This window comes from Dipteris shenzhenensis, chromosome 5 (assembly GCF_047967505.1).
Source record: "Dipteris shenzhenensis isolate YYH24624 ecotype China chromosome 5, Dip_SZ_1.0, whole genome shotgun sequence".
NCBI lineage: Eukaryota > Viridiplantae > Streptophyta > Polypodiopsida > Gleicheniales > Dipteridaceae > Dipteris > Dipteris shenzhenensis.
Window position 1 is genome coordinate 28,798,113 of NC_141600.1, and position 16,202 is coordinate 28,814,314.

At 43.8% G+C, this 16,202-nt stretch overlaps 1 protein-coding gene across 2 annotated transcripts in view; it reads left to right on the top strand.

The window, feature by feature from the left end:
- The first annotated feature begins 11,478 nt into the window (after positions 1 to 11,478).
- The window catches only part of LOC147901833 (acetyl-CoA acetyltransferase 2-like), a 50,210-nt gene continuing 45,486 nt past the window's right edge, over positions 11,479 to 16,202 (top strand). For both annotated transcript variants that reach the window (XR_015540988.1, XM_087374530.1), the window contains exons 1-4: positions 11,479 to 11,704; positions 12,258 to 12,356; positions 12,458 to 12,631; positions 12,823 to 12,928. Coding sequence is in view for 1 of the 2 variants with exons in the window: in XM_087374530.1 (XP_087230656.1) it covers positions 11,650 to 11,704; positions 12,258 to 12,356; positions 12,458 to 12,631; positions 12,823 to 12,928 (434 nt within the window). In the remaining variant the exon portion in view is untranslated. The remainder of the gene's footprint in view (positions 11,705 to 12,257; positions 12,357 to 12,457; positions 12,632 to 12,822; positions 12,929 to 16,202) is intronic.

Consider the following 16,202-nt stretch of genomic DNA (forward strand, 5'->3'; position numbering starts at 1 on the left):
CCCATTCATCCAATACGAGAGGTCTCTCCATAGAGTAGGATACCCCGTAATAGTGTTGCGATGGTCATATTAATCTTAGTGGACAGGAATGAGGCTAATCATGTGATTGATCTTAGTGGACAGGAATGAGGCTAATCATGTGATGTCTCAAGGACTAGTGATAGGTTCCTGGCCTAATGATTCCGACTCTCCTAAGCCATATAAGGACATGTTGTCATCCCCCTTTAGTTGTTGCAAGGCGAGGTCTTCTTCAAACATCCGTTGTAGTAGGGTGGCTCCTATGTTGAAGGGCATGACACGCCTTCTTTATCTACCCTTTCAGGTATTTGCAAGGATTTTGAGGCTCGAGTGTTTATCTCATGTCCTGGATGAATTATATTAGCACTCTTGCTTGCCTTGAGCCTCTGCTCACATTCCTCTTGGCACTTACGTACCAATTTATGCGCCTTGGTGAGACATTGTTTCCCCACCCATGGGTTGGGATATTCATTGTGACCCTAGGTGTTTTGGCTTGGCCATGGGGTGAGGCCCTTATTGTTCCCTCATTTGCCTCATGCAGGTGTCTGTTGTTGCTACTATTTGAGAAAGTACCACAAGAGGAAGAGGATGTTGCTAGGGAGGCCGTGTCTTCAACCAACCCATCTTGAATGATTACATTATTGTGTCCCTTCCCAATCTTCATTGCACCCTTGGGGCTTACTCGTGCTGATACAATTGCCTCCCTAGGTTGTGATGTGCTAGCTTTATCCCTTTTGGCTTGTTTGCGAAGCTCTTTAAAAAGGGCTTTAGCTTGCAACATCATGATTACATTCAAGGATTCTACTAATGCTTGGCCTCTTTCAACGCTTAACAAGTTAAGGGTTGTGGTCTTAGATGGCCTTCTCAATGGCGGCGGTGTATTAGATACTGGTGCACATGTGATTGGCTACTTAGATTGCCCCTTATATGGACTCTCATCGGCTGGGTGTGGCCCTTGACACATATGGCATTGAGTGGGTTGTGTCTTGGTCAAGTTGTTCCTATCTCCCATTGTTTGAGAAATCGGTGCCGTTTGGTAGACCGAAATGTGTTGGCCATCTTGTATAATGTAGTGACTTATAATGTTGGACCGATTTGCATTGTCACCATATTGGGGATAGTTGTTTCCACTAAAGGTAGGTTCAGGATCTCCCCAATCACTAGGTAGCTCTTCCAAGGGAGTAAGTCATGGTGATGGTGTGGTTGAGGTCCTAGTATTGGCAGGGGTAATGGAATATTTTGAGCCCTAGATTGCCCTTGAGTGGCTGATGTGGCTCCTTGTATTGCCAATTGTGCCTAATTGGATGGATTGGGCAGTGCAGCCAATGGTAGATGCGGCCTTTGATACATGGATGCGGAATGACGCTGGGATAATGACATTAGGATGTATCATGATTTTCCCAACGAACACAATGGGCACAATAGAGTGTTGGCCTTGCCCTAAGATGAGGGCACTCCTTAGTGGGATGATTTCCATTGCATACCCCACACCGTATGTTATCTCTTTGTGGAAATATACAGGGGTTGCTAGAAGCCTCTTTTGATGCTTCTATTCCATTGTTGGCTCAACTCGTTTAATAGATTAGTGGCCAAATCTTCCGTGTTTAGCACCTTGGGTGTCATGATTGTATCCTTAGTTGCTTCTGAGGTTGAATCCTTTGTCCTTTGGGACATATAAGAGGATTTTTGGGGCTTCTCCCTCATGTTATCCTCTAGGCAAATCACCATCTTGCTACAGAGCTCGAATGAGGTGGGATTCAAAGCAAACAGATGATCATGCAGCTTAGCATCCCTTAGCCCTATGAGGAAGCATGGTGTGAGCTGAGCATCGCTCATCCTCTCGTGGGTTTCACATCGTGAGTTTAGATGTTTAATAATGGAGATATAGTCTCTAAAGGACTCGGTCTCCTTTTGCCTCACCTCATAAAACTGGTTAATTAGGCTCCACTTGGGACCACTGGGAGCGAACCCCACAATGAAAGATTTACTTCTCCTTAGGGTTTAAGGCTCTAAACCATTGTCCAGCCTTGCCATCAAGGCTTAATTCAAAATCATTGGTCTTGTATAGATCTCTATGATATCAACAAATGTCTCATAGATTTGTTCAAATCTCTTAACATGGGAGACTGGGTCTCCTTCTCCTACAAACTTGGTGATTAACTTGGAGATTGTGATAGGCTTGCTTGTTGAGGGGTTGGTGTCCCTTCTTGGAAAAGTTGGAGGTGGCATTGCGTCCCCCCTTCCTAGTGCTTGTACTAGGATTCTCATAGCTTCATCTGTAAGGACCGTTTGTGATACAATGGGAGGTTGTGGAATGGTGGGTGATGTCCCATACTTTGGTGGTCCTAATGAAGGGTTCCATGGATTTGATGGCACAAGGTTGGGAGGGGAGAATATAGGCCCACTAGAGGTTTGGTTGGGCCTAACAGGATGGACTGGAGGTCCTCTAGGGAGCAATATGTTCCCTGCAGGCATAGGCCTATAAGGGATAGTAGTTGGGTAGGGATTTTCTCCCATGTTTTGTTGCTGAGGAATCATAGGGGCTTTCGAGGTGGAGGGTCTTAATTGTGGGCCTTCGAGGTTACCCCCTTTCCTCCTTTATTTTAGCATTTGGGACCCTTGTGAAAATCTAAGTCCAAATTCATCCCCATAGGATTGTCTATCATCAAGGAATTGGTACGATGGGGGTTGATTGCTAGTAGGTATTGTGGGACTTGGTTCCCTGATGAGTATTGCTTGTGATAACGGTGTTGGGCTACCCTTTGAGGCTCTGTCATTGCCCTAGTCTACCCAACAAATGGGTTGACCATTTCAGTGGGTGGGTCACTGAGCCCAAACCTTCTTAGCATGTTTACAAATGATTCCCATATTCAAGATGCTATGGAAGGAGTAGCTAATTGAGGGTGTACTGAACTAGAGTTTGGAGCTACAGATGCTCTTAGGTTGGGATTTTCACCCATTTGTCTCTGTCAAATCTCATTGAATCTTCAGAGCTGGGACAACTCAACATGGGATTTTCCATGCACTGAGTGGGCACTAAGTATTGAGGATCCTAGCTGAATAGTTGTGAAACTCAGCACATAGCTAGACAGAACGTTGTTTGAGGCACTATCTTTGTGCTCTGGGTCAACTCCTAGGATTCTTTCTGATCTCAAGTGCATGTGTTAGCCTATGCAATTGATGCCCCAATTCTAGGTTGAGTCTGCCTCAACGTGCAGTCATGGGGCGGTAGCCCCTTGTGGCTTCCACCATAGCAGCGCAGGGTCCAAAGACATCTCAACGGGGTGCAGGGGCAATGCCCCAACAACTTTTTTGCAAAATGGGGTTTATTTCAAATATCATCATTTCCCGATGCTCGAGGTCCCTACTTATATCCATGCTTTTTTCTATTTTTTGTGTTCCAAGAGCTATGGCACCAAGTCAACCACTTGGCCTTTTGTACATGTCACCTTTTGAAGGGACCCTATTCCCTTTATACCACTCTCTTTCCTCATTCTTTTACAACCATCTTGGGCCTATTTGGATCCAAGGCACAATCCTAGCTCTATGGACTTGACACTATCCATCAAATGACATCATTAACCAATAGTGGCATATTGTTAACCAATCGGCTAACAAAAGGATAGCAAAAGGCTATGCCTTCTCTCTAGCCCAATCCACTACCCCCCATAAGGTAAATTTTTTATCCAGGATGCTACTTTGTGCATAGTAAATGATATCTCTAGAAGGTGGGGTCTCAGCCTACAAACTCAAACCGTGAATGATATCTAGAAGGTGGGGTCTCATCCCCGTAAACTCAAGACCTTGGCCAAGATCTTGTATGTGCTGTCTAGTAGTGTAATTAGCCTCCACTGCTGAATGTATGTCCTGTCCCCCCCCTTTAGGGAGCAAGCAGATCCATTCGTGACTCAGGTTTGTGGAAGAGAGCCTATGTCTAAAATCTTCTAGCAGGCCTATTGGGGAGCAGAGTGCATATATGCTCCTAGAAGAAACAAAAGAAACCATCCTCCCTTGGTCACTTCTAAGGGGGAAGAGCCTTGCGGGCCTCTGGGAGCTCCTTCTCCATGAAAGGGGACTTCAAACTCCTACTCAAGCTCGGAGAGACCACTTTTGGAACCTGCTCCCACACTACCTCTCTAGCCATAAGGGAAGTTGGGGTCCCGTCCTCTGTCTGAAACAACTACATGTAGAAGTCCATAGTCATCTCTAGAATCTCTTGGGGTCCATATGCATCTGACCATGTCCATCTCTCAATCACTATAGCTGCGTACCTGTTGAGCGTGGCCTGGTGACCTAGAACAATTGTCGAGTCATCTTGTCCCCCTACTGCACCCATCTGGCATGGGAAGAGTGGTATGAGAACTCGGCCCTCTGCACCTCCACTTCTTGCAAGATCAATTGCATGGTCTCATATCTCTCATGAAGCCATTGCGAGCCAAGTTCCTGCTCTCTATGGTGCTCTATGAAGCCAAATCCCTTTTCAAGGCTCTCTCCTTGTCCTAGAGGGCAAACCTCCTCCTGAGTGTGTGGTATTGAATTACGCTACTCCTCTAGACTGCTTCTGCTACCCAAGTTGCCAACCCCCACTGGCGTTCCTCCCTCTAGCTGCCTAGATCACTACAATGGAGTGCTAGACCTCTGCCTCTTGAAGTAGGCTATCTAGGATGCAAATCCCCTTCTAGGGGAGATCCAGACAGGGCTACTCTAGGTGAAGTATGATCGGAGAGTGATACGACATCGTGGTACCCGCTAATATGCCAGTAGATCCCCATCTATGTAGAGCCCAGTCCCCAACATAAAAAAGGTCTATGAGCTCTAGCACTTGGCGTGTCTCCTCTGCCCAAAATAAAAGTGCAGGCTGCCTGGAGTCCTAGCGAACTATCCCTCTTGGTAGGAGTCTCTACCACCACTAATCATAAAAAAAATTGCTCCTCTGTACTCCTCTCTGTTGTTGGCATCTTTGAGAATGGTGTCCCCCCCTGTTTATCCTCTACAAACTCTATATTATTGAAGTCTCCTCCTATAATCCACTAGTTGACATCTAGGAGGCACTCTGCCAGGTGTCTCCAAAAGATCTACTAGTGTTGTCCATATGCTGGTGTGTAGATGTTTAGGATCCCTATCTTAAGGCCTCCTGCATAAAGGCCCACCCACACTACCCCGCCTGCGATTAGCTCACCTTGGTCGAAAACCTCAGAAGCCACTACCTGTGAGGTTGAGACACAATGCTCCTACCAGCTGCTAGGGACCAAACCTTGGGCAGTTACCAAGGACTTCAGGTTCTCCACATCGAGCTTGAGCTTGGGGACCCCATCATTTGCTAGTACTGAAGCTGCTATAACAAGACGGGACTCCAACACTATGCCAAAGGCCCCTCTATAGAAGGAAGAATGGATTGGTATGCTCTCAAAAGCCTCGAAAAGCGGAGCGTCACCAAAAAGCGAGGTAGATGATGTGCCATATCCATATCCTCCATCATGGTACCAAGGGATAAGGTAGACCAAGTGTGAACCCAAGAAGATTGACTCCATGAGGTCCTGTGTGGTGGCATAGATAGTAACCTCATGAATGTGGTCACCCTCTAGGCCTAAACTCGCCTGAAACCACTCTTGAATCTACCTCCTCGAGGGTGTCAAACCGACTATCCGGCCTACCACTAGTTGTTTAGAAGAGATTGAACTATGTACTGAACTCGTTTCTTGTCCAAGGGGGAGAGAAAAATCTTCATAGCTTTGGGAGTCAAGGATGCTACCATGAGAGCTCCTCTGGCCAAACCAAGAGGTCACCGTCAAGACTCTACTCCCCACAAAAAAAACCACTAACGCTTTGCTGCCACAAGGAGGGAAGAAAGAAAAAACAAAGTAACTGACCTGCAAAAGAGATGCAAACTGGACGAGCCACATGTGCACTCCAAAAAAGTCCCAAGACTGGCTTCAGAGTGAACCTCGTCCCAAGTTATTGAAATAGCCATCACCCAATATTCTGCCACTTGAAAATGAAGCACCTATTCCGGATTCAGACTTAATGTGATGGATCTAACAGGAGGTCAGGAGCCTCTCTTGAGGCTACCATGATGCGAATGACCTCAATGCAGAGCCTCACCTTGACCTTGTAGCAGTATGGGTAGTGAAAAGGGGGTTGTGAGCCGCCCTCTCCAACTGACTTTGACAAAGGGTCTCAAAGGAGGGCTGCACCTTTCTTGCAGCCATTAAACGAACAAGGGGGAGCTGAGGACCACCACCTTCTCCTAGCAACTTGGGTCACCCAAAGTAAGAGGGGAGCACGTGGCTCCTCCTTGCCCTTGCATAGTACGAGTTGGAATGCTGGTGACCATGGGATCCCATGGGCCATGCGGGTCTGCACGAGAAGAATGGGCAATGCAGGAGTCAATGGCGGGGCGGGAAAGCCAGTGTGTGCTATTGCAACGAGCCATCGATTGGCTAGGTGTTGAGCCAAGCAAGGGAGGAGAGCCGAGGAGAAGAAGTGGAGGCGCGAAGGAGAGGAGAGATGGTCGATGGCGAGGGGAAGCGAAGTGGGGAAGAAGGACAAAGGTATGGCGGGAAGGGGTGGGGCATGGCAGCAAGCGAGCAACATATATATATCCATTAATTAGTACTAAAGAACATTTTAATTAGAGTTTGTACTCTTATTTCACAGTCTCTTGGGTATCTAGGGTGCTTAATTGGATTTTAAGCATGCAAGAAACCAAACATGTATCTAATGAGATGACAAGGTAAGTTTCAATGACCATGGTAGAAGTTAAGCTAAGGAACTTTTGAAGTAAAGGATGGAGCAAGAAGACAATTGTCAAATGTGGTTCAATAGTGATTTTCTTTAGTAATAGAACTTGGATAGGAAAGAATTTGAGAAACCTATCTATATTACAACTCTTTGTTGGAAAATGGGGCTATGTGTGGCCCAAACCCTCTTGTGGCATCTATGTGATTAATTGAAATAAGGGGGCAAAAGCCTTAGTTGACACACGTAGGACATGTGGCATTGAATGTGGCTTATTCCATATACAAATGTGTATCTCCAAGGTCCTTGGATATATAAAGGTGGTAAAACCATCTCCAAATGTATTTTCAACCATTTGGACAATTGAGAGGCTCCTGCATGGCTTGGAGGCAGGGGGATTCGGACCTCCCCTATACTCGATGCATTCCTTGGCTGCCAAGTGGTAGCATTTAGCAGACTTTTTGACACATTCTTGTGAAGTATATCACAAAACATGCTTCAAAAGAGATGAAGTTTGTGTGGTTCTTAGCTTATTTGTTGTATATGGCTGGGGTAGAGTTCCAATGAATTGTATATAGCTTATTTGTTGTATATAGTTGGGGTAGAGTTCCCAATGAATTTAGCAGCTTAACAGACACACTCGTTTTTTATCCAATGTCTTTCTTTTCTTTTATGCTTATGACTCTTTGTAGTTCATTCTCTTGAGCTTGCTTTTGTTTGAGCATATGCTTCTTAATAATGTTTATATAAAGAGAATACGTCCTTGTGATTCCCTATACTCCACTTTCTTGAGCTTGCTTTTTCTAAGCATATGCATTTTAGTAATATTTATATAAAGAGAACATGGCTTTAATAATGGCTATACAACTTGGGCCAACAATGTAAAACAAGATTACAATTTTAAGTCCCATAAAGGATAAGATGAAGGGCCATACAAGATAAAGTTCACAAAGTTCATAAGGGAAATGCTCTCAAATCTATTGATTGTGTGATATTTTCTGCACAAGTTAGGGGATGAAGGAGCATGCATAAATGATAAGGGAACCAGCCTGTGATAAAGAACAATGATTATTGTTTTATTATATGAATGCTATAGCTATTGCCCATCGACACTCGTTTCAAAGTAGCTCCAAAACTAGAAGGCTTAATGACATATGCCTTTTATACAACAAGGACTACAAACTTGTAAAACAAGGTAGAAGATTGCTTAGGTTCATAAAGGCAACACAACTATGAGGCATAACCTCAAGAGAAGGATTTGGTGTGGTTAATTGCATTATTCCTTTAAGAGAAATTGAATTTATAGGTTTCCCACACTAATCAATGAAGGATTGGAAATTGATATGCATTTTAGAGATTAGACAATTGACCTACGACAAAAGCAAATGAGTTGTTGATGTTCTAAGTGACATGCATCGTATGTTCTTTCTCATATCTTGTCAATTATTTTAGCCTTTTCTTGTAAAAAATATGGATATGTAATAAAGACTCTTTGGGAAGAGTCTTATTAAGTAATACTTAGATAAATGAAGGATAATATATGTAGGAAAACTAAAGGCTAGGAATTTTGTTATGTATTTCAAAGATAAGACCTCTTTAAGATCACAATGCTCGACGATCTTTGATCAAGTGTGATACGTGTCCTCCAAGTGAAGGTGGAGAGGCAATATCATCACAACAAGACATAGAAGTATGGATCATCAAACACTACAAAATCATTCCAAACTGAACATGTCTTTTTAGCCCTTTCCAATTATGATGATATTTTGATGAAGTATGTGCTTGTGGATCATATATTTGGAGGTATTAAGTGGTTAAGAGTGAAAAATTGCCTTTAATAAGGAATTTGGCTCAGTAGCTATCTACATGGGATAGTGTAATAGATTTTATAAAGCATGGTGTTAGGTAAATATGCCTTGAAATGCAATTTGCAATTTGAATCTACAATATAAAAAAGGTAGTAGAAAGTTAGTTGGTTGACATAATCCAACAGAATCTTAGGTATTGATGTAGGGGTAGGTGGAAGGGCATGAAAGGGTGATATGATGTGTTAGGGTGCAAGACCTTCCCATGACTACTAAACTTTAAGGCTCTTCATGTAGAGATTGACATTTTAAAAATGACAATGATAGAAATTGTTGTGGTCTAACTCATGTAACTGTAATATCATCAATCCTAAAGAGTTCCTTTAACATATCAAGCATTCTTGAATTGTAAAAGGGAGCAGGTAGGAAATAATTACTAGCTTGAATTTATTGGTGTTCAAAGGATGGGTAATATATAATTTCTTAGACCAAAGAAGATATTAGTTGCAATGGAATTGTATCTGTATGGCGTACAAATGCACATTAGATAGACTTCAAGTCTAGTTATAATGCTACTAACACATTGAACAATCAAGGCATAAACCACATCAACACTTTATGAGTATATTAATACCATACACATGGAAAGTAAGGGCAAATCCACATTTGACCCCTTGAAATTTAGTGAAATGCGCACATGCATTGATGCATTTGTGCATCTCTCTCTCTCTCTCTCTCTCTCTCTCTCTCTCTGTGTGTGTGTGTGCGCGTGCACGCTCACACACGTGCGTGCACACATACACACACACATGCACATGCCCGCATGTGTGCATGGATGAGTATGCGTGCGCGCACACACACACATGCACACACACACATGCATATATATGTATGTGTGTATACATGAAGAGAGAATGGGCCACCCTTGACTCGAGTTCCACAATAGATTGAGAAAGGGAAAATACTAGCACCACTAGAGCCAAGCCACATGTGCCCTCACATGATGCACAAATGCCATGAAGCACGTGGTTGATGTGATTAAGCTATGGCAAGATAGTCATCACCAAAAGACCTTTTGTAAAGGAATGCAAAATATATATTGTGTAGATTGTACTTCATGTATGCATCACATAGCATGAACATTACACTAGTGCCAAGCCACATGTGCCCTCGTGTGATGCACAAACGCCGCAAAGCACGTGGTTGATGTGGATGAGACTTTCTGCAAATGAAGGCAAAAAATATAAGGTGCAAATTGTCATGATTAATGCATAGCATAGCATGAACATTACTTGGTAGATTGCCTCGCAACTAGTGTTTGGACATAACAACCTTAGTCAATGCGATCTAGCTTAAAAAATTACCATTGTAGGTCCTATGTGAAAGCTCCTTCACCCAGTCTTTCACAAATCTCATAAACTGCATACATTGATGTGTAGCCTACCAATTTGAGTGTCTTACTCGGTGGGCTCTCTCTCTCTCTCTCTCTCTCTCTCTCTCATCTCTGAGAGAGAGGGAGAGAGAGTTGCTTAAAAAAGCCATTAAAAAAATAGTAGGTTCGATAAAACAAGCATGAGATAGAAAAGTACACTAGGTTTTCACCAAGGCATTATCCTCTAGGGAGTTTATGGCAAATTATGATTGCAATGGTCTTGGTGTTCAATTTGTTATTCATTGGCTGGTTTGGAAAGACTTTATGTTGTGTGGTGGAAGAGAGGTTTGAACTTGTTAGTAGGGGAAACAAAATGATAGGTCAAAGAAAGACTACTTTGCAATTCAACATTTTGTAGAATGAAGTCACAATGAAATGAAAGAATCGATGGGTATGATACATCAAGGTTATATTGCTCTCGAGGGACCTCGATAGTCGTGAATGAACTTGCCCCCCACTCTTGTAGGAGAATACCTCTTGCTTTGTCGTGAATGAACTTGGCCCCCCACTCTTGTAGGAAAATACCTCTTGCTTTGGATGGAGGTTCATGAATGAATTTTGGTCTTTAGCCTTGTAGGAAAGGATCTAAGGATACTAAATAAATGAAACAACCCAAAGCAAGCACGAGGGTTTAAAAAGTGTCCCTATCATGTGCATTCAACAAAAAATTAAAATAAACCTTCTGTATGACAAGGAAAACTGTACCACCTATTGTAAGTGAATCTTACTTTTTCTGTTGTTTCCTACCATATTTACATTCTGCCTTTCCCAAAAAGGCTATTCTAAATGTAAATAAAAATATAGAGAGAGTGGATGCACATGCATGCTCACGTCTCCACATAAATAGGATTGATAATTCTATACCCCATGCAAATAAATAGGATTAATAGTTCTTTGGAGAGATAGGCAAGGTACATGTGTGGTCCCGATTGCAGTCCACCGAGAAAGTTTATTACAGGATGCTATCGAAATCAAGGGCACATGACAACCTAAAGTTTGCTGGACCTCATCGGAGTCACAGGTACATGATCCGATTGAAATTTGACAGGCAAGTAAGAGGAGCGTTCATTGGTTCTACTGGATCAGTGTTCATTGAAAACCTGCAAACTATAAACAATGACCTATAACGTTTTCATTTTCACCTGTAAAAAATATTCTCTCAATTTTGTAAAACTTGCAAAATTCGAGGCAATTCAGTTATATCTTAGCAAAAAAATTGGTAAATTCTCGAGGAAAACGTTCAAAATTGGAAACCCCAATTTGTTGAGAAAAATGTTTTCTGTGAACACTGTGTGTAACTGGATACCCTGCTCCCACCGACCCATGCATGTGTGCGTCAAGCATGTGAGTCTCTTTGGAGGAAGTTGGGCATGTGGAACTTCAATGCAATGCACATGCCGCCAAATGAATAGGAGAGAGTGTATACGCATGGAAAAGTGAGTCCCGAAGGCCATTCTGGCGAGGAAAGTGCCTATAAAAGCACGCTATATCCGTTTTCTCTTTGCAAGATCAGTTCTTTTTGCACTCTGCTTCTACAGAGCTTCGCTTCATAGCAATCCTTTGCACTCTGCTTCTTCAGAGCTTCGCTTTGCTTTAATAGCAATCCGTCCATCCTTCCTTTTGATCTTTCTCCTCGTCTTTGATCCCTTCAGCGCCATGGTTCCTCCCCCTTCCTCCGATGTTACCTCCTCCGATCGTATACACCCTCGAGGTCAGTCATCTTACCTTTCAGCACAATCCGCATTCGCCAATTCTTCCCGGTCGCACCACACATCGCCAGCTCTCCCCTTTCCTGCTTTGCAACTGCAAATCCCCCCACAAATGTCATCCAAACAAGAGTCCTTTTAGTGAAATGATGCACCAATATATCCACATAATCAGTAACAGTTTATCACACAGCTTTGTACCCAAGTCTCTTAGTGAATCATCAGTCGCTCTTCTGCATGGAAATGGGAAGATCTGCAATCATACAAACCTAGTGCGTGTCTCTCTGAAAAAAAAAGTGCGTATCTTTCGTCTCTAGTCAAATCCGTCTGCGGGACGTGTGCTTGCTTCGAGGTTGTGTTCTTTCTTGCATGAACTTGATTGGAATCGGGCCTTCATAGTGTGTGTTGAGGATTTATGTTTCCTCGTTTTATCCGAAACTTCTGAGCGTTTCAAATATTAAGCCTTTCTGTACTTGCCGGTGCATTTCCGTTGACATTGACAGGCAATAGAGATGCATTTGCGTGTTTTTCTTAAACCCATTTCTCATATTCTCGCAGATGTTTGTATTGTTGGTGTCGCGAGGACGCCAATGGGAGGGTTGAGCGGTTCCCTGTCCGCGTTGGCGGCAACCAAGTTGGGTTCTATCGCTATCCAGGGTGCGTTTCAGTTCTACTATGCTCAAACAAAATCGGTCATTTCGGATTTTTTAATCTGTTGAGCTAGATTCTTACCACTGAATTGGCTGCTGTGAATTTAGCTGCTCTAAATAGAGCGGGAGTGAAGCCTGACGCTGTCCAAGAAGTGTTCTTTGGAAATGTATTAAGCGCAAATCTTGGCCAAGCCCCGGCTCGACAGGCAGCTTTGGGAGCAGGAATACCACATTCAGTGGTTTGCACCACAATCAACAAAGTTTGCGCGTCGGGAATGAAGGGTGTGCATCTGTAACGTGTCATGCCAGTTGATGAATAAAAATTAGATGTCAGTCCCAATTCGTATTTATTCGGCCTTCTGGTGTGTGCTATTCTTCCAAGGCAGCCAACATATTGCCACGTGTATTTGGTCCGTATTATACTGTTTATGGCTAATCTTCGTGGTTTTGGTGTGTTTGTCTCGTTTCTGCAGCCACTATGCTGGCAGCTCAAAGTATTCAGCTTGGGTGCAATGATGTAGTTGTGGCTGGAGGCATGGAGAGCATGTCAAATGTACCTTATTATCTTCCAAAAGCTAGGTAGGTTGTGGGTTTGTTTCATGACAGAAAGATAGTTACCTTCAGCAGACCATAATTTTGTAATACTTGTAAAAGACCCCATGGAAAGGATGCTTGTGAGAGAAAGAAAGATTCATTAACGCCATCAGGATTAAAAAGGTTACACTGCGGCTGAAGAAAAAGGATGTATCCCACTGCTTCTTCCAAATGCCTACATGTTTCCATGTTCACAGCGCCATAATGTCTGCACCCACCGTTGGGCACTAATCACATCGGTGGGGATGCCATCATAGCTAGTCCCTGCTATGCATGATTGGAGTTTACGGTTTTCAACCGTGTGAGCGACTATCATGAAATTGAAACTGCATTACGTGTTGTAGTTTTAAAGGATGAGTTTGGGCATGTTGTTCCCTCTCTCTCTCTCTCTCTCTCTCTCTCTCTCACAACACAATCAAAGTAACTCATACAAGCCCTTGTAGGCTGAGGCAAAAGGCCGTTACTGAGTGCTATGCTAATAATATAAAAAACTCAAACACTTAAAGCTAGTGCTCAGAATACAAATCCAACACTCAAAACTAGTGCTCAGAATACAAGTCCGAGTACCATGGTGGCTCTCCAATGGGATGCAAGATGTCTTGTATCTGTGTCTGTCGAGTCGTCTCTCGCTGTGGCGAGGGGCGTGGTCTTTGTGATACTGTGTATCTTGTGGGCCATATCAAGAGTGACACCTTGGCTCAGATGGTCCCCTCTAGGGAGGGCTGAGATGGGCTGAACCTGCGTCGTATGTGCTCTGGTCAATATCTTGTGCATCGTGTATGGTCTTTGCGTCTCTGGCTGAGCCGCTCCGCCTCGTCTCTTCCCGCTGATCCACTCTGCTCTCATGTCAGCTGTCTCCTCCTCCTCTACTCCACTATGTCCCAAACTTATACACACACACACACATTCACACACACATATATGTGAGAGAAAGAAAGAAAGAAAGAAAGTTTATTATAGTCTACGAAAGACCGATGGGCCTATGAGACTGATAGAAAACCTGATATAACAAGCAGAAAGGATGGAGCTACCAAACGAGCATCATCACCCATACAAAATGCTAAGTCCTAAGTAACACATAGTCATATCATCAGTAAAAAATGACATCATTATCGGCATCATCATCACCACAATCCTCATCATCATGTCGATCAATCCGCGTCACCAAGCCATGCTGGCTCTGGCCAGTACAATGCGACCTCATAGGGTGTAAATGTCAAAGGGAGCTTGAGAGGGGCCGGGCTCCTGCGGATGCATAGCTAGTGATGGAGCGCTGGCAGCTGTTTGTAGGCGCTGTCCGTCTCGATCTCCTGGCAATGGCTTTGCTCCCAACCAAGGCTACTTTAACACCTATGGGTCATGTCCCAGGTCTAAACAAGGATGGGAGGTCACCCAATGTGATCTGCGTGTCCATCCGCTGTCGAGTATGGCGTGCCTCGGGCTCCGGGTCCCTAATGCGTTTGTAGTTGGTGGCTATGACTGTACGATCCGAGTGGGAGAACTCTGTGATCTTGCTCTGAGAAGAGTCGGACAGTGTGTCTGAGGCTTGCCTCTGTATCTTAAGTAAGGGCCCTCTATGTCGAACAGCCTCATGAATGAAAGCAGTGAGGCACCCCTGGTCTGGATGTAAAAGGAGTCTGGAGAGGGGCCCGAAGCCAGCTCTAAAGAGACAATGATAGCGACCAGGGATCTTGTAGTACACGGGGCCCAGGGCATCGAAGTGCGAGGTGCTCCTCTGACTCAACCTCCTGCCGATCACATAGCATACATAGGCGGGGTACCCCAGCTCATTTCGCTCTATACAGAGCCGGTGTGATGATACTCGAAATTGCCCAATGGAGATCCTCAATGAGTGCGGTAAGTGAATCCGATTGTACTCTGGCGGGACATGAAGCCTTCCTCAGAGATGCGAAGGCAGTCATCTCTGTAGAAGCTGAGCTTCACTGGAAGCTCTCTCAGCTCCAACCAGGTGCTGAATATGAGAGAGAAAGAAATAAAGATATATTAAAGCCCACAGGAGACCTCACAGGTCTATGGGACAAAATGCACACCAAAATCATCATCGGTTAGAGACTGAGAGTCTATGGGGGAGTATAGCAGCTCAGCCCCAAATTATTATAGCATAACTACATTCAAGTACTATATTAAAGGTGGTCTGAATAACATCAGTTTAAGACTGAGAGTCTTTGGGTTTAGGTTTGAAATCTCTAATGAGTGCTTGCCCGTCTCGATAAACCGCCCATTTACCTTCTTTCCTTGCTTCTTTCACTTTGATAAGTTCATTTGCCCTTGGTTTGAGTTGGGTCAGAGTGAGCTCTTCAGATATCCAAATCCTAGTACCCTTGAGCTTGTTGGTTTGTCTAAGGATCTTGGTCTTAGAATCCTTTCTTTGAAATTTGTGCTTGGTTTCCCTTTCGAGTGATAAGACTTATGTCATTTTCATCCCAACCGATTTGTGGCACTGCCCTCTTGAGTTGATAATCTTTTCCTCATCAATACATTCCTCTTCCTCTTCCATTTCAAAATAGCTAAGGCAACTATCTTGCAATCCACCAATACGTAAAATCTTATTGTTACTTCCTATGGCTTGCTGCTCTCTTACCTCTGTATAAACATCACATTTGTCGATCTTGTTATGTATTGTTGCTGTAATTTCCTGTCCCATGGATTTGAGTGGAGTGGTGACCATTTCTTGGACCTTGGCTACAAGCTGTAGTATAGGAGTTGCATTATTGCATTGCTGTAGGACTTCTTGGATTACCTCCTGTCTGCCTTCATTCATCATTTCTGAAACTGTCTTCTCCAGGGAAGCAATGCGGAGCTTTGCATCTCTGAGTTCTTGTTGTAGGAAGTAGATCCGCTCATGTGGATCAAGCTTGCTTTGAAATCTGTGAAAAGTCAAGGCATAAGGAGAAGGTGTCGATGCCATGGTGGCGTAGGATGGCTTCTTGTTAGCTGGAGTCGATGGAAAGAGCTTTGTCTTCGGGAACTCCATGCTGGGAAAGACCTGTGCAATCCAGGATCCCTTTGTCGAAGCTAACACCCCAGACTGAGCCGAGAGAGAGAGAGAGAGAGAGAGAGAGAGAGAGAGAGAGAGAGATGCCCAAGTGTACACACACACACACACACACACACACACACACACACACACTACTATATTCATCATGGAGTAAGATCTACAAAGTGTACATGTTAAGTTGAAATTGATAGTAAATTAATCACGTCCGTAATGCTGACAAGGATTGCTTGTTCTATCTCC